Here is a 23899-nt window from a genome sequence, read left to right as displayed (position 1 = left end):
TTTGAAAATTTTTTTTTCAATTAAATAAAAAAAAATATAAAAAAAAAAATCGGCCCACTCCGGGATTAGTGGGGATGACTGCAGAATTGATTGAAGTTTTTTATGAGAAAAAATATGGGCGAAATTCGAAAAATCTCGAAAAACTGAAAAATTAAAAAAAAAAAAACACTTTAAAAATTTATTTGTATTTTTTCCGAGAATTACATTTAAAAAAATTAAAAAAAAAGAACCCAAACGGTCAATTTTTGAAAAAGTTATAGCATTTTGAAACAAAAACGGTTTAGTAAAATTTTTTTTGTTATAAATATTTTTTATGTACGACAAAAACATTATTATTAATAATAATAAATGGGTACCTGTTGAAAAAAATACTTTCCCCTCTCACCAAAAATGAAGCACGAACCGTTCTTGAATCGAAACCAAAAAATGTTAAATCGACCCCAAATCGTTCTCGAAACGTGAGAACGAAATATATTCAATCAAGCCCAAGTAGTGATTGAAATGAGCACAGAAGGTTCACACATCAATACCAAACTGGTCATAAATACGAACGGTGTGCTTGGAAAAACCGTTCTTAAAACAAGCCCATCGGTCACGAGTTAAGAAAAAACGTACTTAACAGACTTTTGTTGGCGAATTTTTTTAATTTTGATCTTGTTTCGTTCGTTTTAGAACGATTTTTTCTCTGAGTGTAATGAAACGTAAATTATCAAAATTTAATCATATATATTTTATTTCATTTTCGTGAAAATACTGTTGTATTGGAATTTTACACTTGAATCCAATTAGAGAACCACAATATGGGAACTATCATTTTTCAACATATGCTTTATAAACAATTTTTTTTCTTTTGCAGATTACGCTATGGTTCTCAAGTTGAGCCACTGTCTCGAAACAACTCTTGAGATTTTAGAAGTATGCCTATTTATCAACATCAGCTGTAATGGTACTCAAGAACCAACGCTTGTTGGGTATATTCGGCGCCATTTCCAGCGAACGAAAATAATTGATAGGTTAACTAGAGGTTAACCCTGCCAGATCGGCCGTTTAATCTCAGCTTAAACTTAGTTGAAGTAGACTGAGGAACTGCAGAATAATTTAAGCGTGGTTTAACTGACAAACTGAGTTGAACTTGTACAGAAAAACCGGGCCTAAGCGTGTTAAAGTAAAAAAACGTTACATCCTTTTTCGTATTTCTATATTTGGTTTTTTTAATAAAATTTTCTACATTTACGTAATTACAATTGCAAAACAATATACAGCTATACTTACAAATATTTTTGAGTTTATTTACATAATACAACTTTCTTAAATAAACAGTATTAATTTGTCGTATCACACAATGCAATTTGTTGTTCGTATCGAAATGCCTACTTCCAACTTACTTCCAAAAAAATAAAAAACAAATAAGAACGGGACTGTCTTCGGCTGTGCCGAAGCCTTCATACCTTTCATGAATGGGGCTGAACAATAATCTTATCCCGTTCGTAATCTCCGAATAATCGGTTGTATAAGATAAGAAATATATAGTGAACAGATCTACATACCTAAACGATTTTTAAGATAAATATAAAATAAAAAACAGGTAGGTACTTTGTGTGAGGATGCAAAGTCTCAGGTTTTTTGTGGTCTGCGTGTAAAAACTATGACTACGAATCACGTATTTCAACAATCATATATTAACTATTTGATGAAATTTGATGAATTTTGAAGCTTCTAGCCGTAAAAAGGGGGCAAAAATTAGAGTTTATATGGGGTATATAATATATATACAACCGATCTCTATGATTTTTTTAGACAACAATATATGCTATATACGTAAGCAATCGGTGAAATTTGAAGCTTATAGCTGTTAAAATGGGGCCGAGATCGCAAAAAAAAAATATATATATATACTATATATATACTATATATACCATCATATATATATTATATATATCACCGATCTCTATGATTTTTTGACACAACAATATATACTATATACGTAAGCAATCGGTGAAATTTGAAGTTTATAGCTGTTAAAATGGGGTAGAAATTGCGAAAAGTTTCTTATCTGAACAATCGGTTGTATGAGATATATACTATATATACAACCGATCTCTATGCTTTTTTGAGACAACAATATATGCTATATACGTAAGCATTCGTTGAAATTTGAAGCCTTTAGCTCTTAAAATAGGGCAGTAATTACGAAAAGTTTCTTATCTGAACAATCGGTTGTGGGGGATATATACTATATATACGACCGAACTCATCAATTTTTTCAGGCAACAATATGTGCAATATACGAAATTATATGGTGAAGTTTGAAGCTTCAATCTGTTAAATTTAGTAAGATATGGCAAAAATCCTCTTTTTCTGAAAAATCGGTTGTATGGAGGATATATGCTATAGTGGTCCGATCCGGCCGGTCCCGACAAATGTCTAATCGGACACCCAAATACACCCGCTCACCAAATTTTATCAAGATATCTCATAAATTGAGGGACTAGTTTGCATAAAAACAGACAGACGGACAGACGGACATGGCTAAATCAACTCAGCTCTTCATCCTGATTATTTCGGTATACTTAATGGTAGGTCTATCTATTTTCCTTTGAGGACTTACAATTTTGGGTTTCGTGACGGAATTAATATGCCATTTCATTTTCATGAAAGGTATAATAAACGATGGGCATTTTGCACATTACACAGCATTTGGAAACATTCTTAACAACTCAATCAATCAAAATATTAACGGTGAGTAAACACGACTCTTTGAACTCAATGCCACGCTCCCTCTGCCTTATACTAGGTTCAAACACACACCAAATTGGCAATTTATACTATTTGGGCAATTTATTACGCAATTTTTCATATAATAAATTGTAATAATAAATTGCCAATTTAAAAAAAATTGCGTAATAAATTGTTTCAAACTGCAAATGCAACAATGCAAAGTGTGTTTATTGAGTATATTTAAACGTCAATTACGCATGGCTGAACTATATGGTTGGCTCATCTCATCAGCTGATTTTATGTCCTTCATTTCACTGGAGTAGAGATTGTCAAAGGAAGATGGCAAACTCAAAATGAAACCAAAACATTGAACACGTTTTCTTACAACACACAAAAATTTCAAAGTTTTATGTTTTCATTCCATTTCATTCGCCTAATAATGTGCGTGTTCATTTTGACAGTCTGAACAAAGGTATGTTCTTGCTGTAGAGATGAGCCAACCAGCTATCAAATTACTATTGTGTAAGCTAAATCGACCCTACAAAAAATTTGGTCACAAAACTTACCCACGCCCATGCAAATGTGACTATGAATATAACCTATGACTGTAAAATGACCAGTCAAATGACGTGGATTGACGCGAGCGTTTTTGCAGGGGAGTTGTATGAACAGCACTCAATTCAAATCGAAATTTCCTCAATTTATTTTTCTGTTTGAACATAGTATTATATGTACATTTCGGATGTGAGGCTTCGAAATATTTTTTGGCGTTCTCCTCTACTGTTTTGCTCTTTCAGACTTATGCCCAACTCTGTACAATTTAGTTCTCCATTTAATCGCTAACATAGGCAAATACTCGTCCTTAACAACCGATATCAGCATATTCACATGGGCACATCTTGGCCTAATCAAATCATATATATATAATTACAAAGCAAACAACAACAAAGTAACGCCAAGTGCCAATGCACGCACCAAAAGTGCAGTTGGGCAAAAGAGGCACTAACCGCAACCACTAAAACCAGCTTTCTCAGCAAATAGCCAAAAGCAAATCAGCCAACAAATACGAATAGTTCATATCAGAGTAGCGCCAAGTCATCGGGATACCTTACAAAGCGCCCAATTCGCTGCTCGTTGCGCGTACTTGACTAGAATTATAATTATCAAATCTGCACTTGGTGTTGTTGTTTTCCGTGGCAATGCTGCTGCTAGATTCATACTTTGTATATTTGCTGTAATGGCTCAATTTGTGTACGCGATTTCGCAATACAAATTTATCATTCAATAACTAACTGTTGCTACTTGCATTCTGTTGTTGTTGTTGTTGTTGCTGATGTTTGGCACGTTCCTTCGCTTCCTGTTGTGCCTTCTTTGAACGTTTCCATTTCATACGTCTGTTTTGGAACCAAATTTTCACCTGCGTTTCAGATAGCATCAAACCACTGGCCACTTCGAAACGTTTCGGACGGGATAAATATTTATTTTGTTTGAATTGCTTTTCGAGTTCGAGCAGCTGTTGTGATGTGAAGGCGGTGCGAGGACGGCGTGTTTTACCCAAAATGGCATGATGTGGATATGCGGCCAATTCGGGAATGCGATGATGCAGCATACCAGCACGAGCCAAAAATTCGAATTGAAGGTGAGAAGGCATGAATGTGTGGCCCATGGATAACTGTAAAGAGATGATGAAGTGTAGATCTTATGTTAGCTATTGTGCGCAATAGTTTGATAGATTTATATTGAACAAGGAAACCCTGCCTTCATTTAAGCAAATATCACTCTACCGCTTTTTTTCTTTGCAGTTTTACTTCTGCCCTAACTCTTTCCATTCCTCCCTTTCAGTCTCTTTAACTGCGCTCTTATTTATCCCGTTTTCCTTTCCTGGTTTCTCTTCTTCCCCCACTTCCCGAAGTTCGTTTCCCCCCGCCTCATACACTTCCTTTCCGATTCCTCTTCTCCACCTCCATCCTTTTCCTTTTCAATGCACTAAACTTCTTTATCATTTTATGCAACCCAGTATAGCATAGTGTACTACATCCAAGTCGATGGCAATCCGCTACGCACTGTCTTTCATCCAAAAACACAGGGTGTCACGTTTGATCAGGATCTACACTTTATCGAGCATGCATCCGCTATTGTACCTAAAATCCAGAGCCATAAAAACATCCCCAAATATTTTGCAGTCACCACTTAGGGTAAAGAAAAAGGAATGCTCATTACCACTTACAAAACAATTGGCCGGCCGCTTGCATGCAACGCGTCCCCAATATTGTTGCCGAGCCTGAGGCATCCACACTGAAACAAACTGCAGGCCTGTTAAAATACCGCTCTCAGGATCGCTATGGGTTGTCTTCCTATGTCCCCAGAACACCATCTTCACAGTGTGGAGAAAATACTCCCCACAAGGGTGAGAACTGAAATGCTGAACAAATAGTTTCTGTTGAATACCCAGAAATCTCGGCATTCGCCGCTCGGGCACCGCTTTCTAGAGATTTAAGAAGTCATCTCCGTGCACTCTTACATAGCCAGAATCAACCCCGACATACATAATGTCCTGCTTGTAACGTCTCCACATGACACCAACCATCTTTTCAATTGTAATGTGGATCCAACGCCTCATCACTCTGGTCCACGCCTTTTGAAACAGTAAGCTTCCTCGGACTCCCGTTAGAGGATATTTATGACAATTTGTGAGTGGGCCAACCTATTGAATGGGGCGAAGCACTGCTACAACAACAACAACAGGTGGGTCAGTGTAACCCCATTTTTTTGTTCTAATCATCCATTGTTTTCCCTCACCCTTCCTATTCAGTCCACTCCCACTGCCTTCCCTTCTTTTTTCTTCCTGTATTCTGTCTTCCCCGCCCCCTGTTCCTACTACCTTCCACTATCCCTTCTTTAACAGCTATTATCCTTGTTAATATTTCTCTTCCTTACATTTCCTACTACTTTTTCCTTTCCTTCTTATTTTCCCTCTTCATCTTTATCTTCTTCTCCTCCTACTTCGCTACCTCATCTCACCAATCTCTTTTCCATCTACCTATTCATTTGCTACTCATCTCCCTCATATCTGCGTTTATTATACTGTTGGATATGGAAGATATAGCGAACTACCACACCGAAGACCCTGGGCTCAACTCACGGCAAGGCAATATAAAAAAATTATAAACATGTTTCTTCAATTAGAAAGTCGGCGTAAAACATGTAGACCCCATCCCGCTAATTTGTAGGAAAAATTAAAACGGAGCGCCACACAAATTGGAAGAGTACCTCGTTCTCAATTCCCTTCGTAATTACACTTTTCTGAATGGTCATGTGCCATTCTCAAAGATTGAATACCATTTCTATTATAAAAGATTTCCATTTTCTCATCCAACTCCATCCGCATTTCATCTGGCCTTTTATCCTGCAGTTTAAGTAGGTTCAAGTTACATGAGTGGAAGGCCAATCTATCACGCTTCCAACCACTGTTGTTTCTATTTTGGTAACATTCTTTACACCCGTGAAGATTTAACATGCAATTCTTATATCCACTCGAATTTTGCATGCAAAAGTTTCCGAATAATATCGTTACCAACAAAATAACTGGTATGACTCAATAGCACTGGAATATTGTCTGTGTGTAACCACGAGCACCTAAATGTATAGGAATGCTTAGTAAAGCTCACGAGCTAAGATCGTGCCTTTAAGAGGCTCGGAACGCCATAAGCACCGCTCGTTTTTTTTTTAAGCAAACGGCATCTCATTCTATCCTTACGACATCGTCTTGTACAAAGAGAAAATGAGACCGTGTCGTGAATTTCTTTCTGTATTTTTATAAAGATCAAAAGGCTTGGAAATCCCTGACATTTATTGAGTGTTGTATGTAATATAATATTGTCACGGATATTAGCATCACTTAGCTATACCATCACTTAGCTATACCATCACTAAGGCCATCCATGCTAAGCAGTCAATAATCAAATCATGTATACACATATATGTATAAGGCAGCCGAGAGATGTCACACACAGATGCATTTACGCCTATGTGTGCGCGAGAGACTGTAAACTACAAAAATTCACATCAATAATTCAATCATTATGTATCTACATAAACGAATCAATCATTATGTCTACACATATGTAGGTACACGCAGCTGAGAAGCAAGGCACAACCATATGCAGACATCTTATTTGAGATGCTCTTAAATGTATGCAATTATAATTGTGGAAGTGTCGCTCACACATACAAACATGGGGTATGAGAGAAGCTATAAAATCGTGCAATTGTAGTTACAGCTGAGAAGTTTGAGAGATACTGGACTAGTAGATTCTGGAAGCGTCTAGAAGAGGCGAACGAGGAAACCAAAGAGTATAAAAGGCGGCAGATGTAGAGGCGCTGTAATTCAGTTTGAGTTGAGCTATCAATCAGTTTGATTAAGCACGCGATCTGGCGGCCAATAGTAGAGTTTTATTTGAGTTATCTATCAGTTTGGTTATTAAGGCAGCGAGTAGCAAAGTATAAGTTTTATTGTGAAGTACTTTAATGAAGGCCATTTTTCCATTATTCAATATTGGAGTTATTTATTCAACAGTTTAGTGATTCGAACTTAACAAAAGGGCAAATAAGAGGATTTGTAGAAAAATCGTTACAATATCTTATATTGCAGCTGCAATATTCCGGATCGGACAAAACCATAATAGAAGAAATTTATTTTAAGCCCCTTTTTCGTGAGTATCTTGGAACTCAAAGATAAATATCCCGAGGGGTATAATAAACATTTTATTTGTACTTGACGGATACAGTTGGAGCGGATGCACACTTATTCCTTTCATTACGTCAACCACGGCACACCAACCAATCATTCACAGATAGTCCTTTTCAATTATCGTTTGTCATTTAATGGCACTTAGCTGCCTAAGCGCTTTTAGCCGTTGCATTTGCAAGCACAAAGGGTCTTCAACTCTTACTATAAATCAGGCGGGGACCTAGGGGGGGGGGCCAAATAGGGAACACCCCCCCCCCCCAAAGGTCGAGAATTTATACATGAATACCACTTTAAAAAAATAAATCAAAATTTATGAAACTTTGTGATACCATTCCCCCCCCCCCCCCCACAACCAAACTCACGATCCGCTACTGCCACAAATCCCACAATTATAGAGAGGAGGTCTTTCCTTCCTCTGCCAAATAAGGATAGAGACAGGAGTACTTTCTGAACCGGAGCATCTTTTATTTATTCTCAAACCATAACAGAGCCAACGAAGCCTGTGGACTTTTATTCGTTGCATTATGGCCATGTCTACACAAAGCTCATATATATCAGCGGTATACCTCCCCCTACTAGCCGTCGGCATCACAGAAAGGATCTTTCATCTTTCATAGAACTTCTTCTATTTCCAATTTCTCGTCAAAAATTACTAACAAATACTTAGCATAATTTCTATTTACAAACTACAGTTTGTTTTTAATTCAAATTTTAGATATACTTACAGGTATAGGTTTACCGGTTGGATCTAATGGACGGTGAAATGCTGATCCTCCTTGAGCCAATAGTTGGTATGGATGACCGCCAGCGTACAGTGGAAAGTCTTGAGGTCTAATTGGACTATGTGGAGGGACAGGCTTCTTAAATTCATGATGGAAGTCCATTGGTAGGCCGATATGATGCTGATCCTCACAGCCAGGACTAATGGGCGGACTAGAACGATGTGAAGATGTTGGAGATTCTGATCTGAAATAAAAGAAATGACTCTGATAAGGAATTTGTGGTAATATAAAAATTTTAACCAAATTTCTATAGTTAAAATCGCCGCAAAAACTGCAATAAGTATTTTATTTATTGATGATGCGCAAGAGTTATGTAACCACGTCTACAATCCTAATACGGAGTGAGAGGTGCCAGGATTGATGACGAATACTAAATTTGAATGAGCAATAAAAACTTCTGCCAAGTTCCAATCGCCGCGTTCAGATGGGATATTCCCTGTTATGCTGCAGATGACCGGCTTTATAGAATGGCTAAGAATCAATCTTGGAGAATGCAGGAAGGACGTGGAAAAAAAAACGGGGCTGCAAAATTTCCAAGATCATGTGGAAAGCCTACGATATTAGACTCACAAAGTGGCCCATATCTCTGAAGAGAGAAGACGCGATGGGCATACCAACTGGGCACTGCCTTCTGGCGTCACATGCTTATAAGTTAGGTCTCGTCAGTAACAGCAGGTGTAGGAAGAGCGAGCTGAGAAACAGTTGAGCACGTTCTGTGTTCGTGTCCTGCGCTCGCCAGGTCAAGGCTCTAGTTACAAGTGGCGGCAGAGTTGCCAGATCTCTAGACAGCAATTGAGCTAGGTCCTAGAAAAGTTCTAGTATTTGCCAAGAGAGCAGAGTTATTCTATAACATAAGTCCTAGTACCTGATAGGGGTTCTTCCGTTTGGTCATCAAACCATTTCTGGTAACACTATGGACACATTCAGTCTACGTGAGGTCTTTATTGGCCGGACAGTTCAACCTAACCTAACTATTATATTTAATAGAAGAGTCTCGTACATCTACTAGGGACAAGTTTGCTAAAGTTTTAATTGAGAAATTTTCGGTATTAAAAGTGCAGTTTATCAATCCTCGCAACGTCCGACTTTGATTTCCCCTGACTGTAGGTACAAATTTTCCCCGTGGTGTTTTAGCAACAAAGAAACCGTCGAATGTCGTTGGAAGAGGATATCGAAGTTTAGCTACTCCATATTGACATAAAAAAAAATAGTAATAACTTCACACTTGGCCCGATTACGTCCGTAAATATTCCTATGAATTGGCTGAATTTTTCATGCCGACTCCGAACGTTATCTGCAAGACAGAAATACACTCGTAATGTTTGACAAAGCAATGCCGATGGGTGACCCCCAGTTATAAAAAAATACTTTTCTCCAATTAAAAAAACGTTTTTCTTAACTTTCAAAGTTGGATTGCCCAGGAATTGAACCCAGGACCTTCGGTGTGGTAAAAAAAGCACGGTACCACCAAACCACGACGGCAAGCTCTTGACATAACACCCCATAAATTGGGGAAAAGGTTCACTTGGTTTAGTTAAGAGTGTGGAGGCTCTCACCATCTTCCCATCCATAAGGGTTTGGAGATAATAACTTCACTTGGAATTACAATCGGATGTGTGGTCCCGGAAATATCTATCTATTTTCAAACAACATGCCAGTAGCTCTATTCTGTAAAAAAAATTGACAAGGTTGTTAATTATAGTGACGTCAAATCGAGTAATTAAAAATTTATGATTGCTTTTTCAAATGAGTACGACGTAATGATGATATCAAATCAATCACTTCAATTCATGGTCGATCGAATAAAATTACAGAAAAGCACTACAGATCACAAAATTGTTAAAAAATATTTATCTATCTATCATCATTCATGATTTTGATATGTACGCTACTGGAAGATCAAGACTAATTCAAATTCAGTGCCTGGGCAAGCAGTACTGCGCAGTTTCTTCCACTTGCATTTCGAAAACTAGTCAATTAGATTTTTCTTCAATTTTCAAATTGGCGTGACGGGACCTATGTAAACAGTGGCGTAACAATGGGGTGGCAGGGATGGCAAAATGTCATGGGCCCCGGGCCAAGAGAGCCCCGGCCAAAAGGCCGCGAGCTCGAAAATTTTTGTTTACATTATACCTGAGTATTTTATTTGAAAAGTGTATTTTTTTAATTTCTGCTTAAAATCCAAAGTGAGACAACTAAAGAACATAACACAATTTCAAGTTAATAGTTAAGCTTTTCAACCAAACTAAACAAAACGATATTGTTTAATTTTTATACTCAGCTGAGCAGAGTTCACAGAGTATATTAACTTTGTTCGCATAACGGTAATCCGTAACGGCATAAACTAATCGAGATAGATATAGACTTCTATATATCAAAATGATCTGAGTGAAAAAAGAAATTCATTTAGCCATATACGTCTGTCCGTCCGTCCGCCCTTCCGCCTGTAAACACGATAACTTGAGTAAATTTTGAGGTATCTTGATGAAATTTGGTATGTAGGTTTCTGGGCGCTCATCTCAGATCGCTATTTAAAATGAACGAAATCGGACTGCAACCACGCCCACTTTTTCGATATCGAAAATTTCGAAAAACCGTAAAAGTGCGATAATTCATTACCAAAGACGGATAAAGCGATAAAACTTGGTAGGTTCGTTGACCTTATGACGCAAAATGGAAAATTATTAAACCTTAGGACAATGGGCGTGGCACCGCCCACTTTTAAAAGAAGGTAATTTAAAAGTTTTGCAAGCTGTAATTTCGCAGTCGTTGAAGATATCATGATGAAGTTTGGCAGGCACGTTACTCCTATTACTATATGTGCGCTAAATAAAAATTAGTAAAATCGGATGACGAAAAAATTTTTAAAGCCAAATTTTAACAAAAAATTTAAAATCTTTACAGTATATAAGTAAATTATGCCAACATTCAACTCCAGTAATGATATGGTGCAACAAAATACAAAAATAAAACAAAATTTCAAAATGGGCGTGGCTCCGCCCTTTTTCATTTAATTCGTATAAAATACTTTTAAGGGCATAAGTCGAACACAGATTTTCCAATCCTTGTGAATTCCAATTTGGTAGGTGCATAGATTCTATGACGGTAACTGTTTTCTGTGAAAATGGGCGAAATCGGTTGAAGCCACGCCCAGTTTTTAAACACAGTCGACCTTCTGTCCTTCCGCTCGGCCGTTAACACGATAACTTGAGCAAAAAACGATATATCTTAACTAAACTTAGTTCACGTACTTATCTGAAGTCACTTTATCTTGGTATAAAATATGGCCGAAATTCGACTATGACCACGCCCACTTTTGCAATATCGAAAATTACGCAAAAATAAAAAAATGCCATAATTCTGTACCAAATATGAAAAAAGAGATGAAACATGGTATTTGGATTGGTTTATTGACGTAAAATTTAACTTTAGATAAAACTTTGTAAACTGGGTGTGACATCTAACATATTAATATATATATTAATATATATATATATAATATATTAAGTAGAAGAAAATGAAAAAGTTCTCCAGGGCGAAATCAAAAGCCCTTGGAATCTTGGCAGGTATGACATATATAAATAAATTAGCGGTACCCGACAAAAGATGTTCTAGGTCACCCTGGTCCACATTTTGGTCGATATCTCGAAAACTCTTTCACATATACAACTAAGGGCTGCTCTCTTTTAAAACCCTTATTAATACTTTTAATTTGATACCCATATCGGACAAACACATTCTAGAGTCACCCCTGGTCCACCTTTATGGCGATATCTCGAAAAGGCGTCCACCTATAGAACTAAGGCCCACTACGTTTTAAATAATCATTAACACCTTTTATTTGATACACATGTCATACAAACACATTTCAGGGTTACCCTCGGTTCATTTTGCTAAATGCTGATTTTCCCTTATTTTGTCTCAAAGCTCTCAGCTGAGTATGTAATGTTCGGTTACATCCGAACTTAGCCTTCCTTACTTGTTATAGATATAGTCGTTACGTGAGAGAGGTTATTGATATGCATGATTTTTTTTCAAACAATTCAACAAATTTATAATTTTTTTGGGCATGGTATCAAAAGATGAAATATTTTATCAAATTTTTTATCCAAAATTCAATAACATTAAAAACAATAAACCCTACTAGATGGGCAGGACGTTTTGATGTCGTTTTTGGCTAACGAAAAATTGCAAATCACATGAAAAAAAATTAAGCGGTTTCACTCAAAAAGAAAATCGAAAACTACAATTTTGTTATGTTATTGGTTTTCCTTTGAAAGATCTTACTTACTACCGATGCAGACTCTAAAGCACTTCAGTCTAAAGCCACCGATCTTACAAATGTTTTAAAACGTTTAAAAATTTGTCTAGAAGAATTGGAAAGGTATCGAGATGAATTTGAAAATTTATTAATGGAAGCGAAATGGTCCATCACCCCTGAATTTTCTAAAACACGCCAGAGGATGGTAAAACGTTCTTTTGTTGAGATTTGCGAAGTTGAGCGTCTGCAAGATCCGGAAAGATTTTTTCAAAGTGAACATATTTTATCGAGTATTGAACATAAACCAACAGAAATTGCGTTTCATTCCAATAAATGAAATTGTTTCAAATTCCAGTGTTTTGCAGCCTTCCAATTTAGAAGTTTTAAATGACACTGATCTATAAAAAAAAGATCTAGAATTTGTAGAGTTATATAAAAAAGATAGTGAAAGGTAAAGAAATAGAACATTCGTCGTGTATTAGAGACCTTTCTGATTTATTAATAATAAAAAGTAATTTTGTCTTGCAGCTTTCCTGAAGTATGCACTGCATTACTGTTATTTTTCACAATTCCTGTGACTACAGCTAGTGTTGAGCGATCGTTTTCAAAACTAAAATTGATTAAAACCATCTTATATGAGCAAAACATGTTATGTAACTTGGCTATTCTGTTTAAAATTGTATAGATCTATCTTTAAACTTTGATGATGTTATAGAAACTTTTGCGGAACAGAATTCTTAAAAAAAAAAAAGACATTCTTCTTAATGAATACTTAAATGGACATTAAATTGTTATTTTTATTTCATTGTAAATGCATTCCAGTTTCCGCAATGGGCTAGCATGGACTACACACCATTCTCTCTTGGCTACGAAAGGGGGCCTATGGCCATAAGTGGGACATATACAATAATTGAGTACGCTGAAAATCTCGAAGTTTATTAAAATTAAACTGAATACAACGTGACGACTTTTATTGATAGGGTCCTATCAAAAGAATTTGTCACAGGCCGCCGATGGTATAGTTACGCCACTGCCACTAATTGTAAAAAACGGTAAATTAGCGGAAATTTGAGCTACAAACGTGAAACTTTAAACATAGGTTAGAACAATGACAATGCAACAAAAGGCAAAAAATCCGTTAGGTGGCGCACGGATTGAAATACTTAGATAAGAATTTTCAAAATTTTCAAACCAACTTTTAAGTAACTTCTCCATGAGCTAGAGACTTGAAATTTCAAACTTAATTCAGAGGTCGATGACAGCCGATGACACGAACAAAAAGATTCGCTAGGGGGCGCAAGGGATGATATATTTAGAAAAATAGTACGACTTCACAGATAGGATAAGACGCCGAGAGAATTTAAGAAAAAAAATTCCGTTAGTTGTCGTACGGATCGAAATATTTAGATAAGAATTTGGAAATTTGGTGTTTTGAGATCGATTTTAAAGTAACTTCTCAAAGAGCTACAAACATGAAACCTGAGAGACAGGTTAAGACACCATGACAAAGGAACAAAAGTAGTAAAAATTCTGTTAGGTGGCGCACGGATTGAAAAAATTAGATAATAATTTGGAAATTTGAAACCGGGTTTTAAGTAACTTCTCGATGAGCTAGAGGCTAAAAATTTAGAGCTTAATTCAGAGGTCGATGACACAATACAAAAAGTTTCGCTAGGGGGCGCACGGGCTGAGATATTTAGAGAAATCAAACGGAACGGAGGGAATTTTGGGATTGATTTTTATGTAAGTTCTCATTGAGCTAAAAGCGTAAAATTTCACAGATAGGATAAGACACCAAGAAAATGTAAGAAAAGGAGAAAATAAAAATAAAATAAAAACATTTTAGCTCTTTCTTTATATAAATGGACAAAAATCAGCGAAAAATATCTCCTTATATAAAGACATATTCTTGTTAAACTTTGATTTTTTAATTTTGACATAGAAATTGCAAAAATATTTATGAGAAGTAAAGATATAAAGGTGGAGCGCAATTGATTGACTAATAATATCTCCTTTCCTACCAACTTTCCATTCCAAGTAATGTGCGCTCCACTTTTATATTTTTACTTCTCATAAATATTCTTGCAATTTCTTTGTCAAAATTTACAAAATCAAAGTTTAGCAAGAATATGTCTTTATATAAGGAGACATTTTCCGCTGATTTTTGTCCATTTATATAAAAGAAGTGCTTAAAATTTTTTTATTTTATTTTTATTATTAAATATATTTATATTTCAAAATAACTGTATCAAAATTTAAAATTTCACTTTGCACTCGAAACTTAAATGTCATTACCGATGTCAAACTATATCAATAAATGATTTCTTATATCAATAAATAAGATCCACTTGAAATAACTGACATTAAAAATTAATTAATATTTCGTAAAATTTCATGAGTGTGAAAATTAAGAGAAATATTAATAAGGAAAAATATTAATCAATTCCATCAATTTGCACTAAGAGTACCTTTAAATGAATGAGTGTATTTAATAATAATGTAAACACTTTAAGGAGCATTTCACTCCATCACCATATTAAGCATATCATTACTTATTTGTACGACTTTGTTTACATGTAAAAATGAATTAAAAGCTAATTGGCTCTTATCGACTTAAAGCGATTTGTCAACTTTAAATCATTTTTCAATTGGTTGATTATTTTTATAAATTGTGGTTTAATTTTGTTAAGAAGCGCATATTTGAGTGTTATTTTGAGATTGCCTTGTAATGGTGTATATAAAATAACCTAACATGTATTTACATATATATGCGCATTAGAGCGGTTCAAATTGTATGGATGAATTTTTAAGCATCAGGAGTATAGCAAAAACGTAATCTACAGATGATTCTTAGAAAAATTGCTGAAGACACCATAGCTCTAAATCCGATTTCGCGGTCACCACTTTTGCAAAATAGATATTTTGCATTTGAATGTAGGGTTTGGTCAAAATATCTTCATAGCTTCTGATAGAATTATAGGAAAAATATCATATTGGGCTTACTTTAAAGGTGTTTTACGGACATTTCAGAATCTGTATTAATATCTATAGTGTTTATGCATTTTATTAGAGATATCAAGCTTAAATTATGAGAAATTAGCCTAAAATGAACTTTTAACTACTATATTATAATATAAATAAAACATTGACAATTGTACATATTAAAAATTATAAAATTGAACAAAATATATGTACAAACATTGCATTTATTTACACGTCTGCTCTGTCTGACGTGGAGCTGTGTACTGTCTTGTTGGAAAGTAAATATTTGTAGCTGTGCGCGCAGTTCGCTATATCTGTCTTATAATTGAGCCTAATGTTTGTATCTTTGTCGACGATATGTAACATTTCTAGAGTGAAACGTTTGCTCTAATGTTGTCCTTGCTGGAGTAGCTTTGTTTCTTCAAAATTTGGTGTATATTTCGGGTATTTTAGATTTTGTTTTTTGAGAAAGTTTTTCAAGGTATTTATTGGTTTGTGTGCTATTTTAATATTTTCTTTATTGTAACAATCTGATGTCGCGAGTCGTTCAGAGAGTTGAGGTACATAAATAACTGATTTGAAAATTACTGGGTTTTCGGATTTTTGCTTTTGGTTTTGGTGTTTTAATTTATTTAATAAGCTTTTAATAGTTTTATCGGGGAAATCGTTATTCCTTAGTAACACAAATATTTCTTTTTCTATTTGATTGTGGTACATCTCATCTGACGTTTGTAACATCCTTCGAATACAGCCCATTGCTGTATTTCGTATCATCGCCTTTGGGTGTTAAAAAAAAAGTTGACGATTCATCCTGATGCCGTCGGTTTATTGTACCACTTTAATTTGAGTACATTTCCCTACTTGTTTATCATTGAATCCAGATAGGGTAATTTTCCATCTTGTTCTAGTTCTATGGTGAATTGTATACTTTTGTTGAAAGAGTTTAGCGCGTTTAAAGTGTTTTGTACCTCCTTTTCACTTACTATTGCAAACAAGTCATCGACATACTTTGTAAGCAATCTTGGTTTGCATCCCAATTTTTCCAATGTGTTTTCCAAAAGTTTTTCCATTATTATGTCTGCAATCACTGGCGAAGCAGGTGATCCCATTGGCATGCCTTTTATTTGCGTATATATAGTGTCGTTGTATTTAAAATATCTACTTTCCTGAATACAGAATTTTACTATTTCCATAAATAATTGCTTTGATATCATTGTGTGTTCTTGTATTATTGTCCATTTTTCTAAAATAACGTCAAGTGCTAATTGTATAGGTATACTCGGGAATAGAGAAATAATGTCAAATGATATAAGTTTTTCGTCATCACCTATGTAGGCATTATTTACTCTTTCTTTAAAATCTAGCGTGTTTCGTATATTATATATGGAGTTCGCTGTTAAATTTTTGAGTATATCCGTAATATATTTACATAATCCGTACGATGGCAATCCGATTGCCGAACATATCGGTCTAAGTAGTAATCCTTCCTTATGTGTTTTGGGTTAAGCCATAAATTCTGGCGGTAACGACGTATTAGATGTAAGTTTGCTTCTTTCGGCCTTTGTTACAAGTTCCCTTTTAAACAGCTTTTCGACTAGATTATTGTTCCTAGCTTGTAATCCTGATGTGGGATCTTTGTTTAGAATTCTATACGTATTTTTGTCATTTAAAATATTTGTAATTTTTTCATTATATTCGTCAATTTTCATTGCCACCGTTTTTTTACCTTTGTCCGATGTTAAAATTTTTATGTTTTTATTTTTGCTAAGAAAATTTCGTTTGCTCCACTGTGTCTGTTATTGTTCTATCTATTGCACGTTGCCGATGTGTTCAAGACTAAACACTATATATAGATTCTGAAATGTACGTAAAATACCTTTAAAATAAGCCCAATACGATATTTTTCCTATAATTCTACCAGAAGCTATGAAGATTTTTTGGCCAAATGCAAAATATCTATATTGCAAAAGTGGGGACCTCGAAATCGGACTTAGAGCTATGGTGTCTTCAACAATTTTTCTTAGAATCATCTGTAGATTACGTTTTTGCTATACTCCTGATGGGCAAAAAATTTGACCCGCTCTAATGTGTATACATATGTATATAGGACACACATACAAGTATTTGACGCTGACGCAGAGCACGTCGTTGCGCTATTGATTATGTTATCATTGATTTGTTATATCATTATTATGATTACAAATTCAATGATTTAATCTGTTAATAATTCAATGTAAGCCATTGAGTCTTAATATTTCTAGTTACCAACTGGAATCAGAAATTGAAAGATGAATAACTCTTAGCAGAGACTACTATTAGGTGTGTGGTGTGGTAAATTATAAAAAAAAGACTTACTATCAAGCTGATAACTATAGAAGGACATAATTTTTAACGATATGTCATTTTAAGTAAGTAAGTTAAATAAAAATAAATGTAAGGCGCGATAACCTCCGAAGAGATCTAAGGCCGAGCTTCTCTTCCAATTTGCGTCGTGCTCCTCTTGATTTTCCCTACAAATTGGCCGGACGGGACCTTCATGTTTTATGCCGACTCCGAACGGCATCTGCAAGGCAGATGAGTTTTCACTGAGAGCTTTTCATGGCAGAAATACACTCGGAGCGCTTGCCAGACACTGCCGAGGGGCGACCCCGCTTAGAAAAATTTTCTTCTAATTTGAAAAACCTAAAATTTTGATGTTGCTTTGCCCGGGGTGTGAACCCAGGGCATCCGGTGTGGTAGGCGGAGCACGCTACCATCACACCACGGTGGCCGCCAAGTAAGTAAGTTACTATTATTGTAATTAAGCCTCGATGCACTACGACCGTTATTTAGATCTATTGTGCTTGACCTTTCAGCCTAGTACTGTATGTGTAGGCTTTTATTGTAAATAAGTACTTCTTCAGGCTTTTTACCCCATATCACGAAGGAATTAAGAGTCACGCCACCAGATGGGAGTGTCTCTGCCTCGGTAGAGCGACGCGTTCTCCAACTCACAAAAGAGACAGTTTCTTTTGTCGGATATGTAGATTTAATTTACTTAGGTGATGGCGTGAACTACAATGTCCTGTATAGTACTCAGTGAGAGTTCGTAGGTGCTCTCTGCTTAGGTTTATGAGCTTGGCTGATATTCTCGTTGCTGGGAGTAGAAATAACTTGGCCTGCCTTTGTTCTGCGCTTTGCTAGGTGGTCTTCCTGTGCATTACTTTCATGTCCCTGATGCCCAGGGATCATCCTAACAAAATGCATTCATCCACCAGCTAAGAAGTAAGTGCGTATGAATGCAAGGCACACAAAGCTGCCTGGCTTCCTGACATAATGGGGATACTCCTCGAGGATAAGCCCCTTCATAGACATTCTCTATTGTAAATTTCTATTGCATATATTTCTTGAAGTTTAGCCCAAAAATGCCTGCCCCCGTTATTCCGTCATTAAATTTTGATCCAATCGTGAACCAGACGTCCGAGTCGGGGTTACAATAGGGATTCCTCTTTCCCCCGGGGGTTCCGTCCACAATAGACACCTCAAAACTTGGTGGCATTGTGATTGACGTCGTGCTATTTTTCTATTTTCCCTACAAATTGGCGGGACGGGACCTATATGTTTGATGCCGACTCCGAACGGCATCTGCAAGCAATTGAGTTTTCACTGAGAAGCTTTTCATGGTTTGTTTGCCAAACCACTGCCGAGGGGCGTCTTCACTTAGAAAAACTATTTTTCATAAAGAAAAGAAAGAACGTTTTGCTATATTTTTATACTCAGCGTGCTTTGCACACAGAGTATATTAACTTTGATTGGATAACGGTTGGTTGTACAGGTATAAAGGAATCGAAATAGATATAGACTTCCATATATCAAAATCATCAGTATCGAAAAAAAATTTGATTGAGCCATGTCCGTCCGTCCGTCCGTTAGCACGATCACTTGAGTAACTATTGAGATATCTTTACCAAATTTGGAACACTGGCTTATCTGGACCCAGAATAGATTGGTATTGAAAATGAGCGATATCGGATGTTAACCACGCCCACTTTTTATATATATAAAATTTTGGAAAACACAAAAAACCTGATTATTTAGTAAATAATACACCTAGAATGTTGAAGTTCGACACGTGGACTGATATTGAGACTCTTGATAAAAATTTGGAAAATCTTTCAAAATGGGCGTGGCACCGCCCACTTATGATAAAATCAATTTTACAAATATTATTAATCATAAATCAAAAATCGTTAAACCTATCGTAACAAAACTCGGCAGAGAGGTTGCCTTTACAATAAGGAATGATTTGAAGAAAAATTAACGAAATCGCTTAAGGACCACGCCCACTTTTATATAAAAGATTTTAAAAAGGATCGTGGACGAATAAAATAAGCTATATCTTTGCAAAAAAGAGCTTTATATCAATGGCAATTCACTTCCCAAGTGGATTTATAACAATAAATGGGAAAAAGCTCAAATTTAAAAAAATAGGCGTGGCACCGCCCCTTTTATGACTAAGCAATTTTCTATGTTTCGGGAGCCATAACTCGACGAAAAATTAACGGATCGTAATAAAATTCGGTACACAAATTTTTCCTATAGCAGGAAATATTTCTAGGAAAAATCGACAAGATCGGTTAAAGACCACACCCACTTTTATATAAAAGATTTTTGAAAGGGTCATAGACTAGAATAATAAGCTATAACTTAGTAAAAAATTGTTTTGAATCAATGATATTTCACTTATCAAGTTTTATTGCAAGAGGAAATGGGGAGAGATTTTTTTTTAACGGGCGGTGCCACGTGTTATGTAGAAAAATAATTTATCTGAAATGAAATGTACAATTGAAGCTCACGCTGAGTATATAATGTTCGGTTACACCCGCACTTAGACACCTTTACATGTTAATATTGCTTTGCCCGAGATTTGAGCCCATGACCTTCGTTGTGGTAGACAGAGCACGCTTACACCCACCACAGAGACCGCAAGATATCAACATAGCCCAGAACAAAACACAGAAATACGTAACTAGGGGTGACTGATGGCAAGACTCAAAGAGAATGTTCAAGCAATGTCTGCTTTTAATAAAAGCTCTGTATAAGATCAATTCTGTTCTAAACTCTTTTAATTCTCCCGGTTCTTTTTATAAGTCCCACCTCTGTCAATTTTTTTTTTTTTTTTTTGAAAAAAAAGGTGTAGTTTTGAGCTATAAATTGTGGTCGCGGTGTGTAGCTTTGACATGCTGGACTTTAATCAAAGATCTCCCACTGAAATGACGGAACTACTAACATCAAAATACTTTAGAAAATATCTGTTAACGGTGTCGCCTTTCGGCAGTGGTTTCGAAAAACTTTCGTATATATTTCTACCATGAAAAGCGTCTGAGCTGACTAATCTGTCTTAGCAGATGCCATTCACAGTCGGAAGGGAACAAGTCGATCCGCCAAGTAAGTTATGAATTGCCTCTCTCAGTACGCGCATATCTTCAGACCTTGTAAATCTATCACGAAGCAGACTTTCGATTGGCCAAAATTTTGAAAAAGACCGTGAAAAGAACTCTCATGTAGTCACTGCCCACTCTCCGTCCGTGGTTTCCGCCACTCTCTCCCTCGCTACATAGCAATAAGAAAAAGTGTTCTCTTCACAACTCAAGCACACTCTGCCGTCTAGATAAAAGATGGCTGTGATCTGTAGGGCCGGAGTGGAGTAATCATCAGCTGTCTGTTTCCAGATCAGCTTTTTAACTTCAAACTTGCATTGGGTTACTGCCTGCAGCTCTTTCAGTGCACAGAGTCGGTTGCGTATCTTGGCTGAAACAAGGCAGAAGTCTGAGACAAACATTCAGGACCCACTAGGCTATACATGTCCGCTCCGAAGTGATCGATTTGGTTGGAGTGGTCAAGCACGATTTTGATGGAGTGGTCAAGCATGTTGGTGGCAATCGTCCCTTGGCCCGCATCGTCTATTGTTGCTCAGGTATAAGTAAATGTTGTACTGAAAAATTGAAAAACCTAGTCATTATAGGGATCGTGGCGAAACGCTCGTTCACAACCGTGAACAAAAGCACTTAACAGAAAAAATTATTTCCCACTACAAAACCAAACACCACAACTCCGAATTACACTCCTCCTCCATAGCCACAGCAGTAAACGTCTCAATGCTGTGTAATCGTTCTGACTTGACCAGGCTATCGTGCTTCCTAAATGGTAGTGGTTGTTGTTGTGGTTTTAAATGCACAAATACTCTCCGAAGGCCTAATGAGTTTTCCGGATATGGACAGTCCAATGCACGATTGAGTTCGGTACTCTCCGATACTTTCTGGTAATAACCTGACTGCTGGTTGTGGATTTAAGTCTCATCTTATGACAGGAGTTCCTTCCACGGGAGTATTTTAATCGCTTTAATAGCTGGGCAGTGATATCAACCTCTTCCATTACGAGAAATCAATTAGCCGGGCAACTGTACCTCCTCTTGAAAGACTCTGGATATTTCAGATACATGCCCTGAAATCAATGTCTTTAAAAAGTTTACGTGGTCTTCATCAGAAAAAAGGTGTTATTCGAGGATTGGCACCCACAATTTTAACGATTTTTAAATTGCCTCTCAGCCATGTTTCCACGGGTAAAAGCTGAGCCAGTGCAAAAAAATAAATATTCCCATCGGCTGCCGCCGTTTAGCTAGTTAATTGGAGAGAGACCTGATGCGCAGGCGTAGTATCGAAAAATGTGCCGTCGAAACTGTTACTTTGCCCTATCGTTAGTTGACTTCCATGGTAGATGGAAAAAGGATTTGTTCGGAAAGATCTACAAAACCTTTTTGAAGCTAATAAGTTGCTGTTGGCTTCGAACCCAATATCTTGGACATCTATGGCTTTGAAAACTATGTCCTAACAATGTGGGTAAATATGTCAAGCCATTTTGCTTATTAGAGAACTCTATTCAGACCCTACTGATAAAATTTTTTTTACAAATCCCTGACGTAAATAAAATATCCCAACCTACTCACCTCGACATGCCATCGGGACTTGGTGTGCCATAATCGCCGGATTCTCTTATTCGCTGCAACGCCTCCTGTTCACTTATGCCGGCGGCAATTGCTTGATTCAGCTCCACATTTTCACGCGCATAATGCAAAGCCGCTAAACGATCCTCTGAAAATGTTTTCGCCCCACTATTATCCAAAGTTTCATTATTATTTTGATTTTTAGCCAACAACGCATCAATACAAAAAGATTTTTTCGGTTGGCTCTGAGTTGCCGCGGTGGGGACTGGTGGCGTTGTGGTGCCATTTTGTTGTGCTAACATAACATTTGTTAGTGGCAAGTGAGGCATGGGATAGCAACTATTAACCAAAGCGGGATGTCCGACGGGTAATGCATTTGATGTGAACGCGTCATACAAACGTGGCGGCGCTGAAATTGTTTGTGATGCTGTTGGAGGCGGTGGCAATGTTGCTTGTGTAACGGACGGTGGAAATATGCGTTGATCACGCAAACTGTTTGACGCTGCCGAGGATGTTAGGTGCGGTAATGTGGGTATTGGAGGGACGATAAGCGGCAAACCAGCACTTGATGCGGTGGGTGGTAAATGTAAGACAGCTTGAGGACTTTCAGTTTGGGAAGGACTAGCACTGTTGGTATAGCCATTAGATGGTGAGTCCGTTGTTGAACGCGGTGAGTTTGATGAATGACTTGAACTTGAGCGTGCAGGTGAAAGTGGCGAAAGGATTGAGCTTGTGTTATTATCGTTATGATAATCGTTGCGTTGGGGTGAGGAGTTTAGTTGTTGTTGTTGTTGTTGTGCCGCAGCAATATGATTGAGAAAATGTGAAATTTGTTGTTGTTGCTGCTGTTGTTGTTGTTGTTGTTGATGTTGCTGCTGTGTTAAAGTAGGCGGCTGCGACACTTGAACGCTCGACATTTTTATGTTTTTTTTGTTGCTTACTAAATCTCGTTTTAATTAAAAATTTCGAGCTCAATTTAGTTTTTTTTTTTTTTTTTGTATTCACCAACACTTGGTTAATTTTTCAGCACAATTTTTTTCTTACTATTAACACACATAGATTCTTTTTATTTTTTCAATTCGAATTCTTAAATATATTTCTTTTTTCGCAATCTTGTTCTTATCACTTTATAATTGATCAATTAGTGTTTTTATTTATTTTTCGTATCCTACAATAAAGACAAGAAATTTCTGCGCTCTACACATTTATACAATTTACTTTGACGAGTGTACGTTACCAACTGTGCGATAGGGCTCAATGTATGCGAATCATATACCTCAATGTGATAATTGAATGTAATCAGCGACTGATTGCTGCGATGTCTATACTCTTCAACGACCACGGCTGAAACGCATCACACACACACACACACACACACATTCAACCGCATGCCGCATCTTACACCACTAGTAAACTAACAATTG

At 36.6% G+C, this 23899-nt stretch overlaps 1 protein-coding gene across 1 annotated transcript; it reads right to left on the bottom strand.

Annotated features, from left to right (window-relative positions):
• Positions 1 to 2173: 2173 nt before the first annotated feature.
• LOC137233861 (muscle segmentation homeobox-like) lies at positions 2174 to 23685 on the bottom strand. Its single transcript, XM_067757338.1, has 3 exons — positions 22479 to 23685; positions 8194 to 8434; positions 2174 to 4390 (listed from the first exon to the last, which is right to left on the bottom strand). Exons 1-3 carry the CDS (start codon positions 23390 to 23392, stop codon positions 4007 to 4009), a joined length of 1539 nt encoding a protein of 512 aa, XP_067613439.1. The 5' UTR covers positions 23393 to 23685; the 3' UTR covers positions 2174 to 4006.
• Positions 23686 to 23899: the final 214 nt, after the last annotated feature.

Source organism: Eurosta solidaginis, chromosome 5 (genome assembly GCF_040869045.1).
Source record: "Eurosta solidaginis isolate ZX-2024a chromosome 5, ASM4086904v1, whole genome shotgun sequence".
Lineage (NCBI taxonomy): Eukaryota > Metazoa > Arthropoda > Insecta > Diptera > Tephritidae > Eurosta > Eurosta solidaginis.
The sequence above is the reverse complement of the archived record's forward strand: the minus strand, read 5'-3'. Positions and strand labels throughout refer to the sequence as shown.

Bases quoted from the DNA above. Each gene is read 5' to 3' on its own strand.
- LOC137233861 (XM_067757338.1), bottom strand. From the start codon at position 23,392: ATGTCGAGCGTTCAAGTGTCGCAGCCGCCTACTTTAACACAGCAGCAA. The intron at 8,435-22,478 runs GTGAGTAGGTTG...CTTTTATTTCAG, and splicing joins AGTCCCGATGGCATGTCGAG to ATCAGAATCTCCAACATCTT. The intron at 4,391-8,193 runs GTAAGTATATCT...ATCTCTTTACAG, and splicing joins CAACCGGTAAACCTATACCT to TTATCCATGGGCCACACATT.